The sequence below is a fragment of the Cyphomyrmex costatus genome, unplaced genomic scaffold (genome assembly GCF_001594065.2).
Source record: "Cyphomyrmex costatus isolate MS0001 unplaced genomic scaffold, Ccosl1.0 scaffold286, whole genome shotgun sequence".
Classification (NCBI taxonomy): domain Eukaryota; kingdom Metazoa; phylum Arthropoda; class Insecta; order Hymenoptera; family Formicidae; genus Cyphomyrmex; species Cyphomyrmex costatus.
Window position 1 is genome coordinate 23,143 of NW_017276976.1, and position 22,086 is coordinate 45,228.

The following is a 22,086-nucleotide window of genomic DNA, read 5'->3' on the forward strand; positions in this document are numbered from 1 at the left end:
CAATGAAATAATTTCATGAGCGTTGCGGACGTTAAGTGAAATGCACCCATAATATATATTTACAATATATACTTTTACATAATAAAAAAAAAAATAAAATATGAAAAAATATAAGAAATGTAATTAATGATGGAAATGGAGGGGGGATAGAGAAAATAAATTAAAAACTAAACTTTCTGTATTGAAAAATTACATTTAAACTCAAATTCTTTTGAAATATAGGCACATGTGCATGTGCAATATGCGCGGTGCGATTTAAGCCACTACATTGTGGTGCGATTGAGGAAACAGTAGCACTTTGTAAAATTTTATTTATTTAATATTGCGAAGAATATTACTACGTCGACCCGCCATCAGAGGTCTATATAGATATTTGCAAAAATTCTCGCAAGTGCTTTGATACGCGTATATCTGTATATATAGAATCTCGATTTAATAACTTAAACAGGCGTCTAAGGTAGGCTTCCACTACAATGCCTTACTGCAAGTGCAAGTTGGGACGAAACGCCATAATTATGTGATATTCTTCGCAATATATATTAGATTAATTTAAAAGATTTTAACGGAATTATTGGCTCATTGCTCTTACCTCCTTATATTATATTGTTTAATACATATTGAGCCTTATATCACAATCATTTAACTTCTGTATGTTATGTATTATTAAACAATTTATGTATACACAATTTATGTACTTTCATGTAATACGTATAGTTTCATTTATCTCTCGAGTGTGTACATCTCGAGTCTCATTGGTTTCTTTTACTTTGCAGCGCGAAAATTATTTCACATTAAGTGGATTATATTTGCGTTAACAAATTACACACACATGTAAATAGATAGTTAATTCGCTTTACACTTATGTGATTTGTAAATGTTAAATTTGTGAAAATTTAAGAAAAATTCTTTTTTTTAAATAAGTAAATGTATGTACATACACATCAGAATGAGTACTTTCGGCTTGAAATGTATGGATATTCGTGTTTATTACCATTCCTACTCCTTATACACTTAATTCATTGTTATTTCGTTGTAGCGCACGATCTTGGTCTCGAAAGACACGACACGAGTCTGACATGTTTAAAAGTTTTTTAACTATCATTCACTATGTTTAAAAGTATTCTATTGCTAATATTATAAGTACTATTATTCATAGTATATTTAACTATATAAAAAAATATGTAAGTTTTATATATACGTACATATATGTGTGAGTGTGTGCATATAACATATATTTGTACAGGTATATGCATTTATATATATGTACGTTATAGATTCTGATTTTACATATACATATATTTAAAATATATACATATAAAATTATATATGGTACACACATATATATATATATATATTTGTATATATTACCAATGGCACACACGTACAGCAAGATTGCTGCAAGTTTTATTTGTGCGTTTTGAGAATTATGTATATATAATATATATATATAAAATTCATATACTTTTTTATAATTAAATATATTATAATGTAATAGTATCTCTTATAATGTTAATAATAATAATAAAATACTTTGTTCCGTTTATGTATATATTTAAATATGTATGTGTGTTTTTACTATTTATATACTCAGAAACACATGTGCATATATATTGATATGAAAAAAATTCAATTCGGTGCCGTTTATTCAAAAAAATTTAGTTCCGTTTTTATTTCGATACAATATATTCATCATATTGATAAAAAGTAGGTGACCTTTGACAGAAATTGGAAAATCAATAGTGTTACGGCGCGGTCAGCGGTGAACCGCGGCACGCGGGGATCGCGCTGTTTGGAGGTTATGCCGCGCGTGTATTACGACACCCGCGTCGCACGCAGGCTGCCCGTACGTGCTATTTTCGTTGCGGCGAAAATTGTTTATTCTCGCTGGTGGTCGTAGGCGCCGCGCGTTACGCACTTATAATGCATCTGAATGCGAAGAGGAGCTACGAGAGCGCGGTGAGATAGTAGACAAAAATGGGCAGGAAGAAGGCTCATGCATCGTCCAGGGGTAAACAACAGGGTCCATCACCGCAACAGAGGCACATATCCGCGGCGAAGAGGAACGAGCTCAATGTCCTGTGCGAGAAACTCTTTCATCGTGAGTACTTACTTCTACACGTCGAGTTCTCTCCTTCGACATCCCTCAGTATGTCGGATAAAAAACTTTATTTTCCGCGAAAAAGATTTTACATTCTTCTATAATTTGATGTTTGGTAGTAACAAATGAATAAGTGGTGCTTTTCAATAAGAACCATGGTGTAACACAGTTACACTTCATCTTTGTTTAACATTGGCAAGTAACAAGATTGTAATGGTATACTCTGTGTTATAAAAAATTATACTCACCTGTGTCTCTTGTTGTAAAGTACTTATAGAACCTAAAATTAGGGAAGAAGTAGAATGAATGTGTGTCAAGGACTTTATATATATACTTATATTTTGACATCATATTCTGTTGGCATCTATTCTGTAGCTGTATATTTTTTAATGATTTGTTTTTACATGCTATTTTGGGATATTTGCAGTGAGCAGTAATCCAGCGTACGTGACGCAATCATGGAACAACTACTTGAATATATCAGAAGTTTTGCTGAAGGTTAAACGTCTGGAGGAGATGAAGACGGAATCGTCTCAGCGATCCCAGGGGATTGGACAATTCATAAACTGGCTGACGGAGAATGGGGCGCAAGTAGATGGCTTGAGTATTGCTGAGTTTCCAGGATATGATCTGGGACTGAAGGCAGAGACCGACTTTGCTGAGAACCAATTGATCCTGGAAATACCCAGGGCACTCATCTTCAGCACGTATACCGCAGCATCAGAGTTGACTGTTCTACAAAATGATCCACTGGTTCAGCATATGCCGCAAGTGGCTTTAGCCATAGCGCTTCTCGTAGAGAGACACAAGGAAAATTCCAAGTGGAAGCCTTACTTAGATATGCTTCCAAGCAATTATAATACAGTTTTATACATGAAGACTAATGATATGATTGAATTGAAAGGCAGTCCTACATTAGGTACATAAAGAATTAATTTTATAAATCTTCAAACTGTTTTATCCAAAAGATGAATTTATATAAAATATAAACGAATTTACATATTTATATACATATTATGATGCATGGATATAATTATATTATAATTATATCTATGCATTACATATGCTTGATAATACAAAAAATAATTTAAATCTCATATTAATAATAAATAAATTTGTATTGTATGTTTACTACATAAAAATAATAAAACTAATATATATTATTTTAGTTTTATTGTAATTTTCATATTAGATTTATTCTTTATGTTTTTACTCAGAGGCTGCATTGAAACAATGTCGAAACATCGCGAGGCAGTATTCCTACTTTAACAAAGTATTTCAAAATACCAACAACGCCGTCTCAGCGATACTTAAAGATGTTTTTACTTACGAAAGATATTGGTGAGTAATTAGAACAATTAAGTTGTAATTAATTTTAAATAAGGTTGGTAATCACAAGTCATTTGACTGTAATTTATAATTTTATATATAAAATTAACTTTTACAACACATTTATATATAAACCTATAAATAAATACATCTTAGTTTCTATACGTGGAAGTTTAGCAAAATAGTTTAGCAATTTTATGATAATGATAATCATTTATTGCATTTAAAAAATCCTATTTAAGAAATAATTTTATTGCATATTTTAATTGCAACTTTTTTGTATTGATTATAATTTAAAAAGCACATATATACACATCTAAGGAACCGATTTTACTTCTTTCTCGGTAAAATAATGCGACGAGTAACTTAATTGATGTAGCTCTTGTTAAGGATTCAATCAGCCTTCGAGGATGTAACTTGTCTTTGATAAGTATGCAAAAATACTGGCAATTTTCTATTAGATTGGCGCAAAAAGTTTACACGTATTTCTATCATAATATTTTATAATAGAAATATGTTTCAAATAATAACGAATGTCTCAAAAATAAAATCGAAGAATTTTTTAGATGAAAGCAATATTAAAATCCCTCTAATAATTTCCTTCAAAATAATATTACTGTGTGAAAGTAGTGCGATTAAAAATTATAACACACTTTAAGTTTTATTTAATAAAGAAAATTGAGATATTATATATGAATCTTCTACGCCAAACTAACAGGCTAATCGTGCAATTATGTTGGCGGCGAGTTACTTAGCGTAATCGGGTATCGTTTCCCAACTATCGTTTGCGTCTAATGAATCATTATCCATATCGCTCTTGCTGTCAAAGTCCTCCACAGCCTCTTGCATCTCCGGTCTTTCGGGCCTCTTGGTCGTCGACGTGGCAACGACATTTACCATCACGGCGCTCAAGCTGCTGGAATTCGATAGCTTTCTCGCTGCCATAACCGGGCCCTGAAAGACTGCACGAGAGAACGTGTTTCTGTATGTATACTTCTGCTTCTGCCGAATCCGGCATACGATGAAGATCGCCATGAACACAACGATCGTCACACCCAGTATCGCACCGCTCGCTATTATGCTTGGCTTCACCTTCGACAGGGTCTTCTTTTCTTCTACGCCGTTCGTGGTGCTCAACGTTTCGTCATACACCGTTTTTATATCGATAGTGTCCGGTTCCTCTTTCACGATCTCTTCGACGTATCCAGCATGGAATTCACTGGAGTTATTGGATTGAAGAGTTTTCTCTGTCTCATCGATCATCACTACACTCGCATTATTATTGTTTACCGCAAGCTTCACTTTTGGTTCGTGTTCGTTATGATTAATTTCAGTCTCGAACTGCCGCTGCACATCCTTTGCGAAAGGCAGAGAATCGAACGTTGTCAGTAAATCGACAATCTGCATCGTTCGACGGGAATTTTCCAGTTCATCGGCAGTCAGCGTATCATTTTCTGGGTACGTCATTTTCCTCGACGCGTTTCTGTCGCGCTCGACGAGATCCAATAACCTCGACATCGACATGTTCTCCACGTCTTTGTCGAAAAACGGATCATGTAAGTAGCTCATGATGTCTCTGAATCGATTCATCGTCTCTTCCATCTCTTGCTTCGCGTCTTCTTTTTCTAAGATCCCTTCGCCAAAATGTTCGTTAGAGTTGCTTGAGGGCGAAAGTGATATAATAATTTCTCCGTTGTTTGCGTTAGAGGTTTCCAGAGTTTGATGACTTTTGGGTTTGGACATCCTCAGTTTTGACACTTCCGTTAAGTGAACCTTGCTGGAGCCCCTTTGACGTAGAGCTATCAGCTCCTCCACGCTCATATTTCTCGACTTGAGAAGACGTTCCAGTCGCTTGCCGGCCGATCCGGACGCAAATAGCTCGAAGATCTCTGCTCGTGCTTCCGGTTCGATCTCGGAGACGACCTCCTCGTAGCGTTTAGTATCCCGATGCAACGTCCGATCACGAGCTCTCTCCCCCGGCAATCGAGTCACCTGATGATAATCGGCCGAGTGATTCTTGTCACGAAGCTCTTTTCTATCATCAGCTTGATTCCCTGTTTGTTTCTTCTCGACCTCACTCACAACAGCATCAATTTTACTTGAGTGATCTTTACTTTGGTTCCCGTCTTCAGGGTTCGGAGCATCACTCTGATACTCGGCTTCGATAAATGTGTTGTAATCCTTCGCGGTAGACACACCGATAGGAACTGATTGACCGTTATCACGAATCGTTTTTCTCTCATTATTATTATTGATGTCGTCATCCTGATCGTTCTCACGACCTTCCACCCGCTTGGTCCGCTCCGTGGGATTGAGAATCTGCTCGATGCTCAAAGTGGACTCGGTATCGTGAGGCGAGACGATCTTCTCGCTCGACCAAACTGGCGACGCTGAACTTTTCCCTTTTTTGAAATCCGTGAAATCCGAGAACTCCATGATCTCGTCCTCGTCGAGGCTTTCAAGCCTCGTCGCGTGATCGCTCGTCGATTCCGCGTTGCCTTCGTCGTTCAGAAAATACTCCGCGGAGTTCGCCGCGATTGGCGGCAACGTCGACGTGGTAATCACCGTCGAGAGCGTCAAGGGAGTCGTCGGAGCTCTCAGCCAGGAGGCATCGTGCGCGGATTGCGTCATCTTCTCAGCGTCTTCCGATTCTTTCACGCTATTTGTATTGTTTGTGGAAATCTCGACGCTCTTCGAGACTTCATTCGTAACGTTCGTCATCTGGGAATTATCCGAAATTGTATCTGAGGTCGTTGTAATTTTTATCGTGATATTTTCAAACGTGGACGGTTGCGTAGACACCCAGGATGGTGTCACCGTCGCGGCGAGCTTCATCAGCGAGTCAGACATCACCCTTGACATTTCCTCGATATATTCGTCAGATTCATCGGCGATCCTCGATTTCAAAGCGTTGATCACGTCGGCCTTTCCCTTCAATAGATCGCTTAGGGTCAGATTTCTATGCTGAAGTATCTCCGACAAACTCAAGCCCTCTTCCTGTTGCATCTTCAGAAGCGACTTCAGCTCGAGCGCGTTTTCTCGCTCTTTGTCCGACGATTCCGTCGAAAGATTCTTGTCGCTTTTAGGTGAGTATCGAGGGGAATTTCCTGTTTCCTCGTCGTTAGAGGATGCTTCGTTCGCCAGAGCGAACTCATAATTCTGCGGTGGTCGCCTCTTCCTCGGGCGAGGTCTTAGATACTCCTCGTCGCTGAATTCATGTTCGTACTCATTGGGACGAGCTTGGAAGGCCTCGCGATACCTCCAGGTAACTTCCCGATCGTTCAACGAACTGTCGACGATGTTACGGCCACGTTTTCCATCGTTGCTCGCCGCACTGTCGATCGTTTCCCCGTAGAACGTTGGACTCTGTGAATTCTTCAACGGACGACGTCTCTTGCGCGGATAATTTTCATCGGGATTCTCATAGTTACGACTTCGATACGAGGCTTCATGGTCGTAGTCGTCCGGAGGTGGTAATCGTCTGCTCCCTCGAGGACGATTCGGTTGATCGATCGCATAATGATACTTAAACGGTCGGCGACTCGTCGCTAGTAAAGCCTCCTGTTCAACATCCTCGACCTCGTCCCTCGTGTAAGACCGGTAATGAGAAAACGGTAGCAGAGGCACGGAGTCCCCGTCACGCCACTTTGGCTCAAGAGCCTCGCCGTTGCTCCTCCATTTGCCTACAGGAGGCTCGCTCGATCGCTCAGGATTTTCCGCGGAACTTTGCGACACTTCCGCGTCATCTAACTGTCCACGCAGCTCCGTCTGGAAGAATACAAAATTCTTTAAAAATCTAATATAATAAATAAGTATTTAATAAAGTTTAATTAAATATGTGGATTTAAATCAATATTTTGCGCAAAGTAGTCGAAACATAGTCGAGGAAATATTGTAATATCAATGGTTTTGTTGAAGCATCTAAAAATTTATATATAGCTAAAGATCATTTTATCGGATTGTCAGAATAATTATGTACGACGCTCAAAGTGGTTATTAGAATATCAAAACTTTTTGCAACATTGCACATCATGCTTGAATTCTCGACATAACTATTTTGACAAAATTATGTTTAGAACTGTATCTACCTACCATAAATGTTTAGATACTTCAGTAAAATTGTTCTTGATGAAATGCGCGTTTATGATACATAAATTAATCGATATTCATGATAACATGTAATTATTTTGATAGTCAGATTATCATAATATATTCATTTTCGGTTACGATACCTTCATTTTACAAGATTATTAACTTTTTATTTCAGTAATTTTACGTATTCCGCAGCGCGAATATTGTTTCCTGTTGGAACAAGTTTCCTGATAATATTTCCTGTTCAATAATATTTAATGATCACGTTCAAGAAAGCAATTCGTTTCTTTATGAATGTTACGAGAATAAATTATCTGCGATATTTGCGCTTATTGAAATTGCTCGCAAAGATAAAATTAAACTTCGGCAAATTACAATTCGTCTTAAGTCACGCAGGAAATCGTTGTTAAACGAGGCATACAATTGTGAGCAACGGTAAAGGCCAACGACCATAACGATAGAAAGTATTGAAATGTTCGTAACGCTTTACAAATATAATCACGAAATGTTTACATAAATAAAGAACTGATGTTCCACTAGAAAGATTACATTTTTCAATAAAATTATACGCTTACAGTTTGCATCAAAATTCAGAGTGTTTAGTTTAGAGGAGTTTACTCGGATATTAGAAAAAAAGTCAATTTTCATGATTTATTTATATCTTTGATGCTATTTTTTAAAAGTTTCTATTTTGAAAGGATATTAGTTTCGGGGAACTTTTTACATTTGTCATTTTTATTAAAAAACCGTTTCGCAAACTGACTCTGTTACATTTATAATGTAAAATTATATTCAATTTGAGTTATTTTCCTACTCAATATATCGTTAGCTTAACTAAAAAAGTGGAGTTAAACAATTTAACTCAAATAAATGTATTAAATTTCAAATTTAGTTTATTATTTACTGATTATGCATACGTTAATATAAATATTGTTTACTTTGAAACTAATCACAGAAATTAATTGATTTACGTTTCGACACATGGAAATTAAAAACAACAAATTGTTGTTTCAAGAAAAGATGATGTTATTTAATTCGAAAGATTAGGTTACCATTGCTCTTTTGATTGCCCTAACAGTGCAGTTCGCCGCGGAAGTACGCGTCGCGAGCACTGGATCTTGCGCACGTATCTCTCGATTATTCGTCAGGATCTTCTTCACGCTGAAAGGAGGATTCGGCGATTTCTCGCTTTTACTTTCGCAAGCCGGACGCTCGCGCGTGAGAATGTGCGAAATAGAGAGCCGCGTGCGATTCTTTGCTCGCAAAGATACTTTTCCGTTCTCGTTTCGCATGGCAAAGATAATCTTGTAGTCAAATTAATTCATTATTGAAATTGTTGTAAAATAATTTGAATTATTATTTGCTTACAATAGTAAAATAATTCAGAGCAAATTTTAATGAATCATAATTCACACATTTGTACTCTCTTACATGAATTCTTCGGAGTGGAGTCTCACTCTAAAGAATGAAAATTGAGCTATTCTTGAAAAAGAGTGACTTAATTTTCAAATTTTAAGAATGGAATACCCTTCAGAGTAATTAATTTTTTATTATATTTTTTATTATATTTACAAATGAACAATTTTGCTGAAGTACCTAAATATTTAATCAGATAGAATCAAAATAATTGCATAGAAAATTCAATTATAATGAGCAGTACTGCATAAACTTTTTATATTCTAGCAACCAGTTTAAGCATCCTGCATAATTATTTTGATGGCCAAAAATTATTTTGAGATCTGTAACTGAATTTTTAAATACTTTAACAAAACCATCCTTTCTATGCACATTTAATTAACTTATATCTAATTCTCATATTAGAGATCTAATAAATAATTTATGTTTTTGTTACACTTACATTTAATTCACACTTATATTTAATTCTTATACATATTAGAGATTTACAAAAATAAATAAATAATTTTTTTATTACACCTGCATTCAATTCATTCATATTTAATATCTACTTATTGTTAAAATTGTATTATAGAGATCTAATAAATTAAGATTATTTTGCTCGATGACATCTTTATTATGTTCCGTTACATTGCTAAAATATCCATGCATCAGGCGAAAACGGATCGAATATAAGCGAGTCATTGTGACATTTCATAAGCAGGCGTTAGCTCAATCGGCTCATTAGAGTTATATTAAAGCATTTCATAACTTCATTAATACACTAAGTTTCCGTGCTTTCGCGGATGATTTTCACTTCGCTTTCTCGCTGCAAAAAAAAAAATCGCACGCGCGTGTTCCTATTTTCCACGGTCTATTATTGGTATATATTCGCGAACCACGTGGGAAATTATCCGCGATTACTCTCCCGCGAATAACGGAAATCGCGGAAGAGTAATTTAACACGGTTTGTCGCATTTCGCTTCGAGTTAACGATCGAAAAGATTACGACTCGGATTTTTGGATTTATCACCAATTTTTTTTTTTTTAGTACTGGCGTTCCAGCGGGGTATCGCATGCATCTACCTTTTTATCGTCCACAATATGAGCTGTGGCGTTTATAATTGTACGTTTTCTCCTATTTTCTCGGAGAGAACCTGTCCCGAAGCGGTTTTTACTACTAAACGGACATTTTTTCCTCTGTCTCTCTAGGAGACCGGACTCCAGAGTCAGATTTCGTTCCTCGCCTTCGGCCCCGAGATCAGGGATACAACGAAATACGCGACAAAACGCTCGTAAAGTCTCGAAGTCTTTCCGCGCGGTACCAGCTTTCTCTTTCTCTTACGGTTCACGCGCGAGTTTTCTCGTCGTAGCGCATCGATCTCGCGATCATCTGGCGCATCGACGAAAAATTCCGGGAGGAAAAGCGCTCGACAGAAAATTGATCTCGAAGCTGATCTCGCAGAATACAAGTTAGGAGAGATACGGACAGATGTACAAGGCCGTTCGGAAATCGCGCACTTTCCCTGAAGTTATAAACGATAGAAGAATGAAGTCCATTAATTCAATGTTGAGGTGTCGATAGTTTTCGTGCTCACTGGGGATCGGAAACTAGTTGCAGCGGTTTACGCTTCAGTGAATCTTATTTATCAAGAATTTAATATTTAAAGTGAAAGATATGCAAAAAATGGAAAAACTTGTTTTAAATTTATCAATTTATACTGTTGATAGAAATCAAACAAAAAAGAAACATAATTCAAGAAGAGAATTTTTATTATACATAAATAAAACTCAAAAAGGTACACGAAAAGTAATTAAGTTGTATTAATTATAATTTTTTAGTTTTCTTTGCGCTCCATTATCGTGCGTTGTCTCACTATACATCTATTGGATTATTATATAATTTTTATTTTTGTTTATTGAAATTTAAATAATTTTTCAAATACGCAGTCGATTTGTTAACATTGAATGTCAGGGCATCTCTCACTCACACACAAAAGAGAAGAGAGTTAATATTTAATTTTGAAATATTAAAATACCTTATTCTTTTCTCCGTTTATTTTTAAATACTTTAAAGATGTTTTAGTTTTAATAAATAAAACACTATATGTTCGTATTTAAAATACGCGCGATGTTTTTAATATATATAATTATATATAATATATATAATTTATATATAATTAAACTTTTTTTACGAAAAAAAGGTTCTTAAAATCTTGCGCTTAACTTGAATCACTCAAGTTTAACGACGTCTAATGAACGCAATTACGGTGGAACTTGGTTGAACCTGTCACCCACGAACGTCACGATTATTTCGCAATCGCGACATACGTGCATGTGCCTACTTATTTCTGTCCGACTTATAGAAATATTCAGTGGCACCGCGTGACAAATATCAGTAGAAGTGTCACAAAACCTACCAGTTTTCATGAAAAATCACGACTTGTTAAAAACGTCAGGGATACGACTTTCGGCTCGCTGCGACCAAATAAAACGGTCATTCGCCTCTTCGCATTTAAAATGTTATTCCAGAAAGTTGCGCGTCGCGCTAAAATTGACATGAAGTCCTCAAAAGAAATCTCCCTATCATATTATATAACAAAAGTCACTCTCGAAAGTTTGAAAATTACAAACTTTTATTTTATAATTAAAAAATGTTTATTTTATAATTAATTAGCACAATATATGACGAGTTTAATTTATTTTAAAATCAGCTTTTTAATTAATTTTTCAATAATTTTTCTATTGGAATTTTTGAAAAATCGGTCTTTTGGTTAATTTTCCAACGATTTCTCTATTCAAATTCTCGATTTACATCGGAAGATTTCTACGCACGTGACATCTTCGCTTGCTCGAAGGAATGCCACACTTTCGTCGCAAATTCATCGAAGCAAAAACGACGTGCATGGTTACCTGATGCTCGTAGCCGCTGCTTCGTCCCGCGACTTCCGGCTTCCTCGCGGGATCCCCGTGGACCAGAACGTCGTGCGAGATGTCACACGCGAATGCGATGAACGCGAGCACGAGTAACACCTTCCACATAGTTACAAAGCGATCAGGAACCTCAATGCCCGGTCCTCGCGACACCGTGATCCCTTTTCGCCGATAGGACACTTTATCTCGTCGCTCTTCGCGAAAAAGTGCACGTAAATTACAGCGACGCACAGAATAACGAAGATTACGTTTTTCCGATTGCACCAGCTTAAGATCCCTTCAAAAACCATACAGACGAACGTGCACTTATCCCGTGCACTCAATTCCCAATCAAATCGACCCCGATCGAATCAATATAAAGATTTGCGAAGTCACACAAAAATAGCCGGGAACGATCTTGTAATTAACTCTTCGTAATTATCTTCACGATGTACTAAAACAATAATTAGTTAGTCCGTTGTGTCGTCAGTTTGTTTCTAATTCATTGTGTAGCACTTGTATTTGCCGAAGATATTTGATTTTAACGAAACACACTTCGAACTCTTGAGAAATTGTCTCGCAATTTTTCTCTTTGCACCTCTCTATCCACCTCCTCGCTTTATTTTCCTTTTATTCCATGTATCAGGGAAGTCCGTTGGTCACCGCGCGGAAAACTCGTGGTCCACGGACGCGTTCTCCATTTTCGATTCCGCTCGTGCGTCTCGCTCGTGCGACCGGGTATAAAACTTTCGCGAGCTCAGACCGCTCGTCTGCGTTCTCGGCAAATCGCCCCTGCGAACTGACGTCGCTTTTCTCCGCGCGCGCTTCTAAGTAAGCCGGTGAAACTCGAGAGGAGTAAAAGAGTCTTCCACCGTGAGTCTCCTCTACTGCTGGCTACTCGCCGCGATCATTCGCTCTCGACGGGATGTTCCCCGGAGCCGAACCGCAGCTTGGAGAGATGAATCCCGGTAATCACTGCACTCACGCGGACCGCGAACGATTCGATCAGCTAACATCCGCGATTGATGAAGAAGCGCCAGCCACTCACTATCCCAAATTGGGAAGCATGTTATTTTGCGTCGAGCGGCGCGGCGTCGCAAAAAAAGGAAAAAGTTGACGACGGAGAAAGTCCAGAGTCCAATATTCAGCAAAATATCAGATGCTCGGGCATTATAAATGGAATATTGTAAGCATTATTTCGAAGGTTATACATTTTTTGAATATGCAAACTTAGAAATCTGATACGAAGCATTCGATACCTGTCTTATAAGTAACGATTGCGTGAAGAGGAAAACGCTATCGTTGAAATAATAATGTAAGAATATCCGTGTTATTTCAATAATATAATTATCAAAGACATGAGGTTTTCTCTCGGGAAAGAGAGCGAAAGCAGAAATTTTCTTCCCATTTAACAGAAAATTATTGACTAATCAAATATCGGCAAAAAATGTATTTTTAACATAATCAAACTCGCATTTGTCATTTTTCGTTTCACAACCCTTAAAAAATCACCCTTTTTTAGTTGAGTGCGACAATTTTAATGATTTTTTTTTATAAAGTTCATTCATTTCTGGTAATTGATAGTTTATATTTAACTCATTCATGGTAATAATTTAAAAATCACGATTTTGTCACTTTCGATGTAAGGGAGCGATGTGCGTATATACGATTAAATAACCGTTATATATAAAGAAACGTAATATCGCGTGTTGTCATCGTTAAGAATCGATAGGCTGTTAATTTACTTGCTAATATCTCAGTATTATTGGTTTTACTTATCGCAATTGACTCTTTAGAATCCGCGACTGCATCCAGCGACTGCATGGGAAAGAAACAGGAAGTCGTTAAGTACTCGAAGCAAAAACCTTGTTAACGTATATATGCCGTGTGCGTATATCTGTCACCATGAACCTTCAATTGCAATAAAACTCGCAAGATTTCATGTGACTCTTCGCGTATATCTCATCTGCGTACCTAAACGTGTAGCAATAAACTATATAAACTGTGGGTAATAATTTTGCACGATCATATGCACGCGCTGCGTTAATTTTTTTAAATAAAATCTCTACATAGAATTTGTAGAATATATTATTTAATGTAAGCTTGAAATATTCCCCGCGCGAACGGAGAAGCAGGGCAGATCGTGTCGCGTTTTACCGGCGTGTATTTAATGCATGTTGCGGCATTACAAATTACGATCAGCAAATGTGAGCATAAAGTAGAGAAGTATGTCGATCGTTTGCAACAATAGGCTACGCAAACTATCCTTTTACGCGTAATTTACATAAACAATACTTATAATAGCGTGATTTCACCTCCTTTCTCCTCTTTTTAAAATGATACATTTTACCAATGAAATTTGGAGCGTAATTGACAATTTGATAACATTTATCATCTTCCTTTATTATATGTATATTTAACTCTATTATTCAGTCTACCGTATTTTTCCGTCTTTGTGCTTTCACAAATTAAACAAATTTAAAGCAAATTATTAAAGTAACAAACAATTTCGTTCTCATAGTTCTTGGGTTACTGTTACGCGGGAAAAATTTAATTGGTCGCGACCAACAACGAAATCTCTTGCTTTCCGTAAGTGTTCGCGTGCGAATTCGTCATTTCTCGCAAAAAATTTGTACCAATTATCGCATTATATACAGCTAGTTATAATAGTAGTTTGTGGTTAACGCGACCGAATAAAATTAACGAGGGTTCTTCCATGGATGAGAGCGACTGTCGCTAATGAACCACGATGAAGCGACGACGTAACGACAATGACGAGGACGAGGATAATGACGATGCGGTTCTTTCGCAATTTGTTGGAGTACCGATATACATCAGAGCTGATTCCATTGTCTTAGGTTTGCCTTAGACGATTCATAACAGATGAATGAGATATAATCTTTGACATACAATTTCATATGTCTCTGTTTTGGGAGCTTTAAGTCTTTTGACATAAAATGTTATAATTGGTAAATGTAATAGCTCACTAAATTAATTCTGCGTCGGCACTGAAATTTTTACCTTTCATCCGCTACCTGAGTTTTGGAACTTCAGTAGATTTTTTGTTGTTCCGTACAAAATTGTATGAAAATCTTAAAGAATTCTTACAAACTTGTGAAAGTTTTAACCACGAGTTTTTATTATCACACAGAAGTATGGATCGTATTTTATTTTTTACATAGATTAAGAATGTAGCACATTAATTATATGGAAAAAATGGATCCTGATGAAACGAGTTACTTTTCACGTATAATGTAGCTTACAAAGTGAAGAACAATACATAATTCTATGGATAATTGTTCAGTTATGGCGTATCAAAATAAAACTTGTGCTCACAGAGCATTTTTGGTACACTAAAACGCAAAAGAATGGTCTATTAAATTAAAAAATAAGAAAGTTTTTGTAAATCGCACATTATACAAAACATTTCTTTCAATTTATTATACGTTACATTATACGTGAAAACTAATTCATTTCACCATGACCCAATTTTTCATATAATTAATGCGGAGTGTTTTATCTATCACAATTTACAATAAAAAATCATCTATGCCTTTAAAGTATGCCTGAACGTTGCCAACGGAAGATTAAGTCTTAAACCTGTACGCGAAAGATGAGGCTCTTTGTTTTAAATGTAAACTCACAGGACTTGATGTTTGGGAAATAAGCTTCAGTTATAAACCGCTTGATATATAGGCTTCACTAATAGTTAATAGTACTTCGGAGATGGTTGCACACTCGAGCGCATGTGGGAAGGTCTCGCGATGAATCGGAGATCGTGAGATCTTCTCTATGCACACTTTCTACACGATAAGCGAGCGTACCGCGGCGAAGGGACTGACCGACCAGTTTCAGATACACTGAAAATAATAGCGATCGCCTTAGTTTACAGGACGTAATGAAATCCCGTGTTCTCGTGACCTATAAGGATGACACTTGCACGAACACCGGTGATACTTTCCAATCTAACGTGTCGATATAAGAAAATATAACACACCGGATGATGCCTACTTTTTTTTCTCTTTCATTAAGACATCACTCACTTTACAGCCATGTTCAAACTCTGCCCTGAATTTTTCATTTAAATACCGTTGATCATCTGGAGTTTATCTACAGAGACGTTTATGAGATACGTAAGAAATATGTATTAATCCCTAGACAGACAACTTCTGTGCTTTTTTTAATTAGATATCCAGTTTCTAATGATCTAGTTTATATTCCGATGTTTTTATTTTTTACGTTGATACGTAAAGTGAATGCCACCGTGAGTACTGTATGTAATCACATATTGAATTCGCATGTTGATTAATGACTACTGCAAAACGCTGTGTTGGTAGTTCAAGATTTCTAACGCGGGAATCCTGTCCTGCAATGTTTCTGTCCCGGTTAACTACAATTACACATCATTAGAGATTTTACCGTGCGTATTATGATGAAATATAATATATTCATGCGCTCGTTAATTTCGCATTATGAGAACTTAAGTAACCTTTGGACAGTCTTTTCTATGTGTATTATGTATAGATATGTATATTAATATTTGCAGCAATGACGTAGTTGTTGTATGTCCCCCTGCATTGAAAAAATACTAAATTTTAATAAATATGAATAGTAAATATATTTATAATGTAAACGTATATTTAATACAAAAGCCATCAATTTTATTTAACCATTACTTTTTTATTGAGTAAATTCAGAGAAATATATATCAAGGTTTAGTAAATTTTATTTTAATATAATAGTACTCAGATATCTCTCTCTCTCTCTCTCTCTCTCTCTCTCTCTCTCTCTCCTTTTAGCAATAAATTTAAACTAATTAAGCTAACAATAACGAATACGTTATTACAAATATATATTTTTGTAAAAAAATCTATTACAAGAGTTCCATTTATATTTGCAGAAAATAGATTTTATCTATCTGGTGCAAAAAAGATTAAAGCAAAGCAACAAACGTCAGAAACATTGCGCGTGATATGGATCACGTTTATCAACTTTAGTTTGTTATTGTTAATAGTACAATTATAGCGCCGCGTTAGTGAACGCTGTCGCGCGGACCCCGCAAAAGATACGCGTGATCGCTTTCGCAGCATGCAGCATTATGTACGCACACGCGTGCATGTAAATACGGACGCGGAGCGATTGGAAGCGATGTCGAGGAAACGGCGACGGAGCGGGCCTTTCCTTGAGCGAGAACATTGGAGAACGCGCGCGCTTCGCTACACTCAACGATATCTCTCGTTTCGCGTATCTCGCGAGAGCCAAGGAACTCGTAAAGAGTCGCGTTACTTCGCGCACTTTCACACGGACTTTCATGACAAATCTGGTCTTCCTAGTACATCTTGATTAACATCTCATGAGTATTCGAAACGTTCATCACAGCTCACAATTTATGTATTGAGAGAAAAATGTATACAAAGTTCTAATAAACGACTATTTGAATATAGCACTAATATAATACTTATTTACGGAAACTATAATAAATATTTGCTAAATAAAAAATTTAATAATTAAGTTAAATTGGTTCTTTTGTGCCAAATAAATTTAGTACATATTCAAGTAACACTATTTAAGCAAATATTTATTAAAATTTGGTACATTTTTTTCTCTCAGTGTATTGATAACAATGTTACACAAAAGTGTATTGATAAAAGTGTAACATTTTAGTTTCGTTTTAATGGCAAACAACAAGGATGCAATAGAGATTCTCAAGTAAGAGATTGGACATCAGACGTTTGATTGGCTATATTTTTTATAACCTGAAATTGATTATTCACAAGAGAAAATGAGATATCCATACATTTCATTCTATCTTATGCATCTATCTCATTTTATCTTAAACAAGTGAAAAAGCAGGTCCTGAAAAATATGACGGATCAATCAGAAGTTGTCTGAATAATGTCTAATCTCTTACTTGAGAATCTCTAGGCTAATGATTCACTGTGTCGTCTATCTCTTGCGGGAAAACACCCACAATTTGTGCGTGAGAGTTCTAGAAGCGAAAGCGTTCTGTATACTGAGAAAAATTTCTGGTTGAAAATGAACGAACCGGATCTAATCTTATCAGTCAGAATTCTGATTATCTCAATTAGAATTATAATAGATGCGACGAGAAAATTCTGTTCATTTTCAACCAAAATTCCAATTAACAAAACTGTTACTCTTTATTTTATCAATATATACAGAAGACAAAGCTTATTATTTTTGCATTGTTATAATTTTGCATAGAAAAAAAAATGGTATACATAGAACGAAACTTCGTACTAAACTGCGTTCTTATTGCAATACCGAATTATGGAGCGTGTCAAAAGCGAAATCTCATAGTTTCATCAAATTCTTTTTCGAAAATTCATTTTCAGCGCTCGCGCTGACGCACCAGCGCGCGTACTATTGTTACTTTTAATGCGCGAGTAATCCCGTGCAGTTTCATGTTGCATGTAAGACACGCTTCGCGCGACTTCCAGAAGTTACACGAAATTAAACTCGAATGCTACAAATGCAGCAAACTGTCGACAGACCGTGAAATTTTATTCTGTTTATTGTGAGGAGCGAACCGGCATTGAGACATGAAAATGCTTTTATATATATTTAAATACATGAAGATGATTTTATACTTATTATTACGACGAGAACTTTTCTTTACTAAAATTGCATTTCTATTATTATTACGACATAATTGTTCTGATTAATATTGATTATCCATCTACAATTTTTTCGCGCACCGCGTAATAGATTATACAGCGGTTCGCCAAGTAGTGACGTATCATTTTGCGGTATTGCATAGAGAAACTACTAGCGAACCTGTTCTTTCAAGCCTATCTCTCTATCAAATCTAAATCTTTCGCACAGAGTCGTTGACTTTTTTGCGAATCAATCTTGCTGGCCTCTATAATGCTAGATAATCTTTATTTTCAAGATTGCGTTCGAAACAAACGGCGTGAAACTGTGTAAATTGAATTCCATTCTGCATTGAAGAACTTGTTTCCATTTATATCAAGATTTCAGAAAAAATGTACGCGTCTAATTAAAAAATAAGAATTTTATTCACTTTTCAGCTTTACAAAAATAGCCAAGAAGGAGACTTGGTTTACAATAAATCTTAATCCATTCATGACCCACGCACACATACAACCTTTCTATCATTTTAAACTTATATATATATATATATATAAGTTTAAAATGATAAGTTATTGAACATTTTGTATTATTTTCACAGCTTCATTTCGCTAAATAAACCACTAGCCTTTTTAAAATAAACAACTGCTCTTTCCTATCCTAAAAAAAAAATAAGAATTATATACATTACAATAATTTTTGTAACGTATACATAATTACAAAGTCTTCTATAACCATAAACGAAAAAAGTTAAAAGGACGTTGTAAGAGTCTTCTATGACACTAGTTTACAAGATGTTGTACAAAATTATATGAATATTATTTCTTGAATGCTATGAATTCCTTGATGCTGAGCTTCTGCCTTCGAGATATTTCTATTAGATCCGGTTTTTGAGATATAAAAAAAAATATTTTTTCCAATATACATTAAAATTTTATTCAAATTAAAAAAATTAATTAGAAGTGTTGAGTGTTTAAAGTTTAGTTTTATATGCCTTTAGATCGTTTTCACGTATTACAGCCCAACAATAGTTGCCTAATATATTTTCGTCTACAAATCTCTCTTATGTTTCTCAATTATTATCAAATCCTGAAAATGCCTTGCTTATTACTTATCGCATCTAAATTATTTGGATAGAAATGTTATATTTAAAAAATGATATGCTATATTTAAAAACTGACACGTTATATATTATATCTTAAAAATTTTACCTAATGGAATTTTTCTAATGACAGATTCGAACACGATGTCCCAAAATAAGTTAAAAATTCGTTTTTTTTTTGTTGCACTAAAAATTGTTCAAAATTTATAAATTAGTGTAATTAGTTGACGCATTGAAAAAAATATTCTCATTAAATTAACAAAAGACTTCAATAAGAATAGCATTTTCGTGATGTCAAACAAAATAGTAGTTGTGTATAATTAGAAATTCTGTTCGTTTCTTCTAAATGCCATTCCCGTTCGACTCTTTTGTTGATTTAATTAGAACAATTTTCTCAGTGCGCTATTATATATTTTCGTAGAATAATTTTAATTGTTATTTTTTAATATAAACTCAAGACAACTTAGAAACAGGCTCTTCTCTTTTCTTCCGAATTTAAAATCGTCTAAAATGTCGAATTTGATAGTAAGAGCCGTAAGAGTAATGTGTATCCTCGATGGACAATGAACATTCAAGGGTCATTAGCTTGACACGGTTTACTAGAATTAATTTATTTCATACGAGGAAGAGCTCGATCATGCAACCGGCACAGTGCTTGACGGTGCGCGTATAGACCTTATTATATGCACAGATGATAACATCCCAGTTGAACAAGAGTAACACGCGATTATCTCCCACGTGGAGAATGTGCGACGGCTATAGTGAGAAGCGTTTCTCCAGAGAGAAAAAGAGAATAAGAGAGAGAAGGAAAGAGAGAGAGAGAGTTCGCTTCGCTGGGCGGATGCGACATAGCTGCGGCAATGAATCTTGTATGTTTATTTCCGAAATTCTGGGTCAAGTTCTTGTTTGTCCGAAAAGTAGCTGTTTGCTCGCGGCGAGTTAACAATGTTCTTCCTCAATTTCGCCCTGAAGGCGAAAGCGCTTCACGCTTCGGAGATTGACGCGGATTCGTACGCATTCGTTGTAACGGTGACTTTTGATAGCCGACGGATTTCACCTCGACTCAGAAATCCAAGCGGTTGAATTATTTTTATTAGTGAGAGATCTGGGACTTTTTGAAACTAAGGAATCTTAGTAGGAACATGGCACATGGCTATAATAGAGATGTCGGTAATAACATTGAATGAATTTTTCAGCTGGGCAGTTTCCACGGTAATGACGAGGCAGAACCTGGTTCCGAGTCCCGATGGTGCACGCATGATACACGCTTTAATCCCGATGTGGGATATGTGCAATCACGAGAACGGAAGGGTAAGTCATGGAGATAATGAGCCTGGCGTGGATGAGCAATGCGTTTTCTGTCATTACTATAGATTACGACGGACTTCAACGCGACTTCGGATCGCTGCGAGTGCTACGCGTTGAGGGACTTCAAGAAAGGAGAACAGGTGTTCATAAGTTACGGTCCGAGAACGAACTCCGATTTCTTTGTGCACTCGGGCTTCGTCTGCATGAATAACGAACAAGTATGTATATTTATTTATTTAAAATTTATGTAATAAACAACATTAGTCTGTTGCTAAAGAGTTTAATATTGGAATAATAAACTGTGAAGGCAACTGATGTCTAATAATATTTTTTGCTACGAAGAGAAATCAGCGTCGATTTTATCAAAGAATTTATAGCGAAGAGCGAATTTCACAATGCGAGTCTCTATAATACATTATTTACAAAGGCATGTTGCAATATGATATGTTACAGGATGGTTTTAAGCTTCGTCTCGGTATTAGCAAAGCGGATTCTCTTCAGAAAGAACGAATAGAACTATTGAGCAAACTGGATTTACCGTCAGTAGGAGAATTTTTACTGAAACCTGGTACGGAGCCCATCTCTGATACGCTATTAGCCTTTTTGCGAGTGTTCAGCATGCGAAAAGCTGAGCTCACACATTGGTTACGCTCGGACAAGGTCTTCGACCTGAAGCACGTGGACTGTGCGTTGGAGACAGTCGTCGAGGAGAATGTCAGAAAATTTTTGCTGACCAGGCTGCAGCTTTTAATCGCTAATTATCCGACAACATTGAAGGTGAAAGTGAAATCTGATGTTGCGCCGTCTGCCTTTACTCTGCCTTCTCTGACGACCGCACGCTATTAATCAACACGAATATTTCTGTCTTTTTTTTACAGGAGGATCTAGAGTTACTGGAGACCACGTTGCCGCAGATGAAAAAGATGGCAGTTCAATTAAGGGTCACAGAAAAGAGAATTCTTTCGGGTGCACTCGAATACGTAGAGCAATGGATAAAGGCTTAAGATAATCGGCTGTGGTTTGGCGAAGGTGTTGAACATATATACTTACGATTAAAAGCATTTCGAGAAAAACCAACTTTATTTTTACAATAATTCCGAACGATTTCGAATATAAAAGTAAAATATATATATATATATATTATATAATGGACGAATTATATGTAATAAAGCGTATATTTATCATCTGTTAAACATGCAAACTCTTCATGTGGTCGACGTGTGCGCGCGTACTAATT

The 22,086-nt window shown here is 36.1% G+C and overlaps 1 protein-coding gene across 1 annotated transcript; it reads left to right on the forward strand.

Moving 5' to 3' along the window:
• The first annotated feature begins 1,813 nt into the window (after positions 1-1,813).
• On the forward strand, positions 1,814-21,945 carry Setd3 (SET domain containing 3). Its single transcript, XM_018541428.1, has 7 exons — positions 1,814-2,098; positions 2,526-3,017; positions 3,316-3,439; positions 20,738-20,852; positions 20,915-21,067; positions 21,303-21,626; positions 21,728-21,945. Exons 1-7 carry the CDS (start codon positions 1,975-1,977, stop codon positions 21,851-21,853), a joined length of 1,458 nt encoding a protein of 485 aa, XP_018396930.1. The 5' UTR covers positions 1,814-1,974; the 3' UTR covers positions 21,854-21,945.
• Positions 21,946-22,086: the final 141 nt, after the last annotated feature.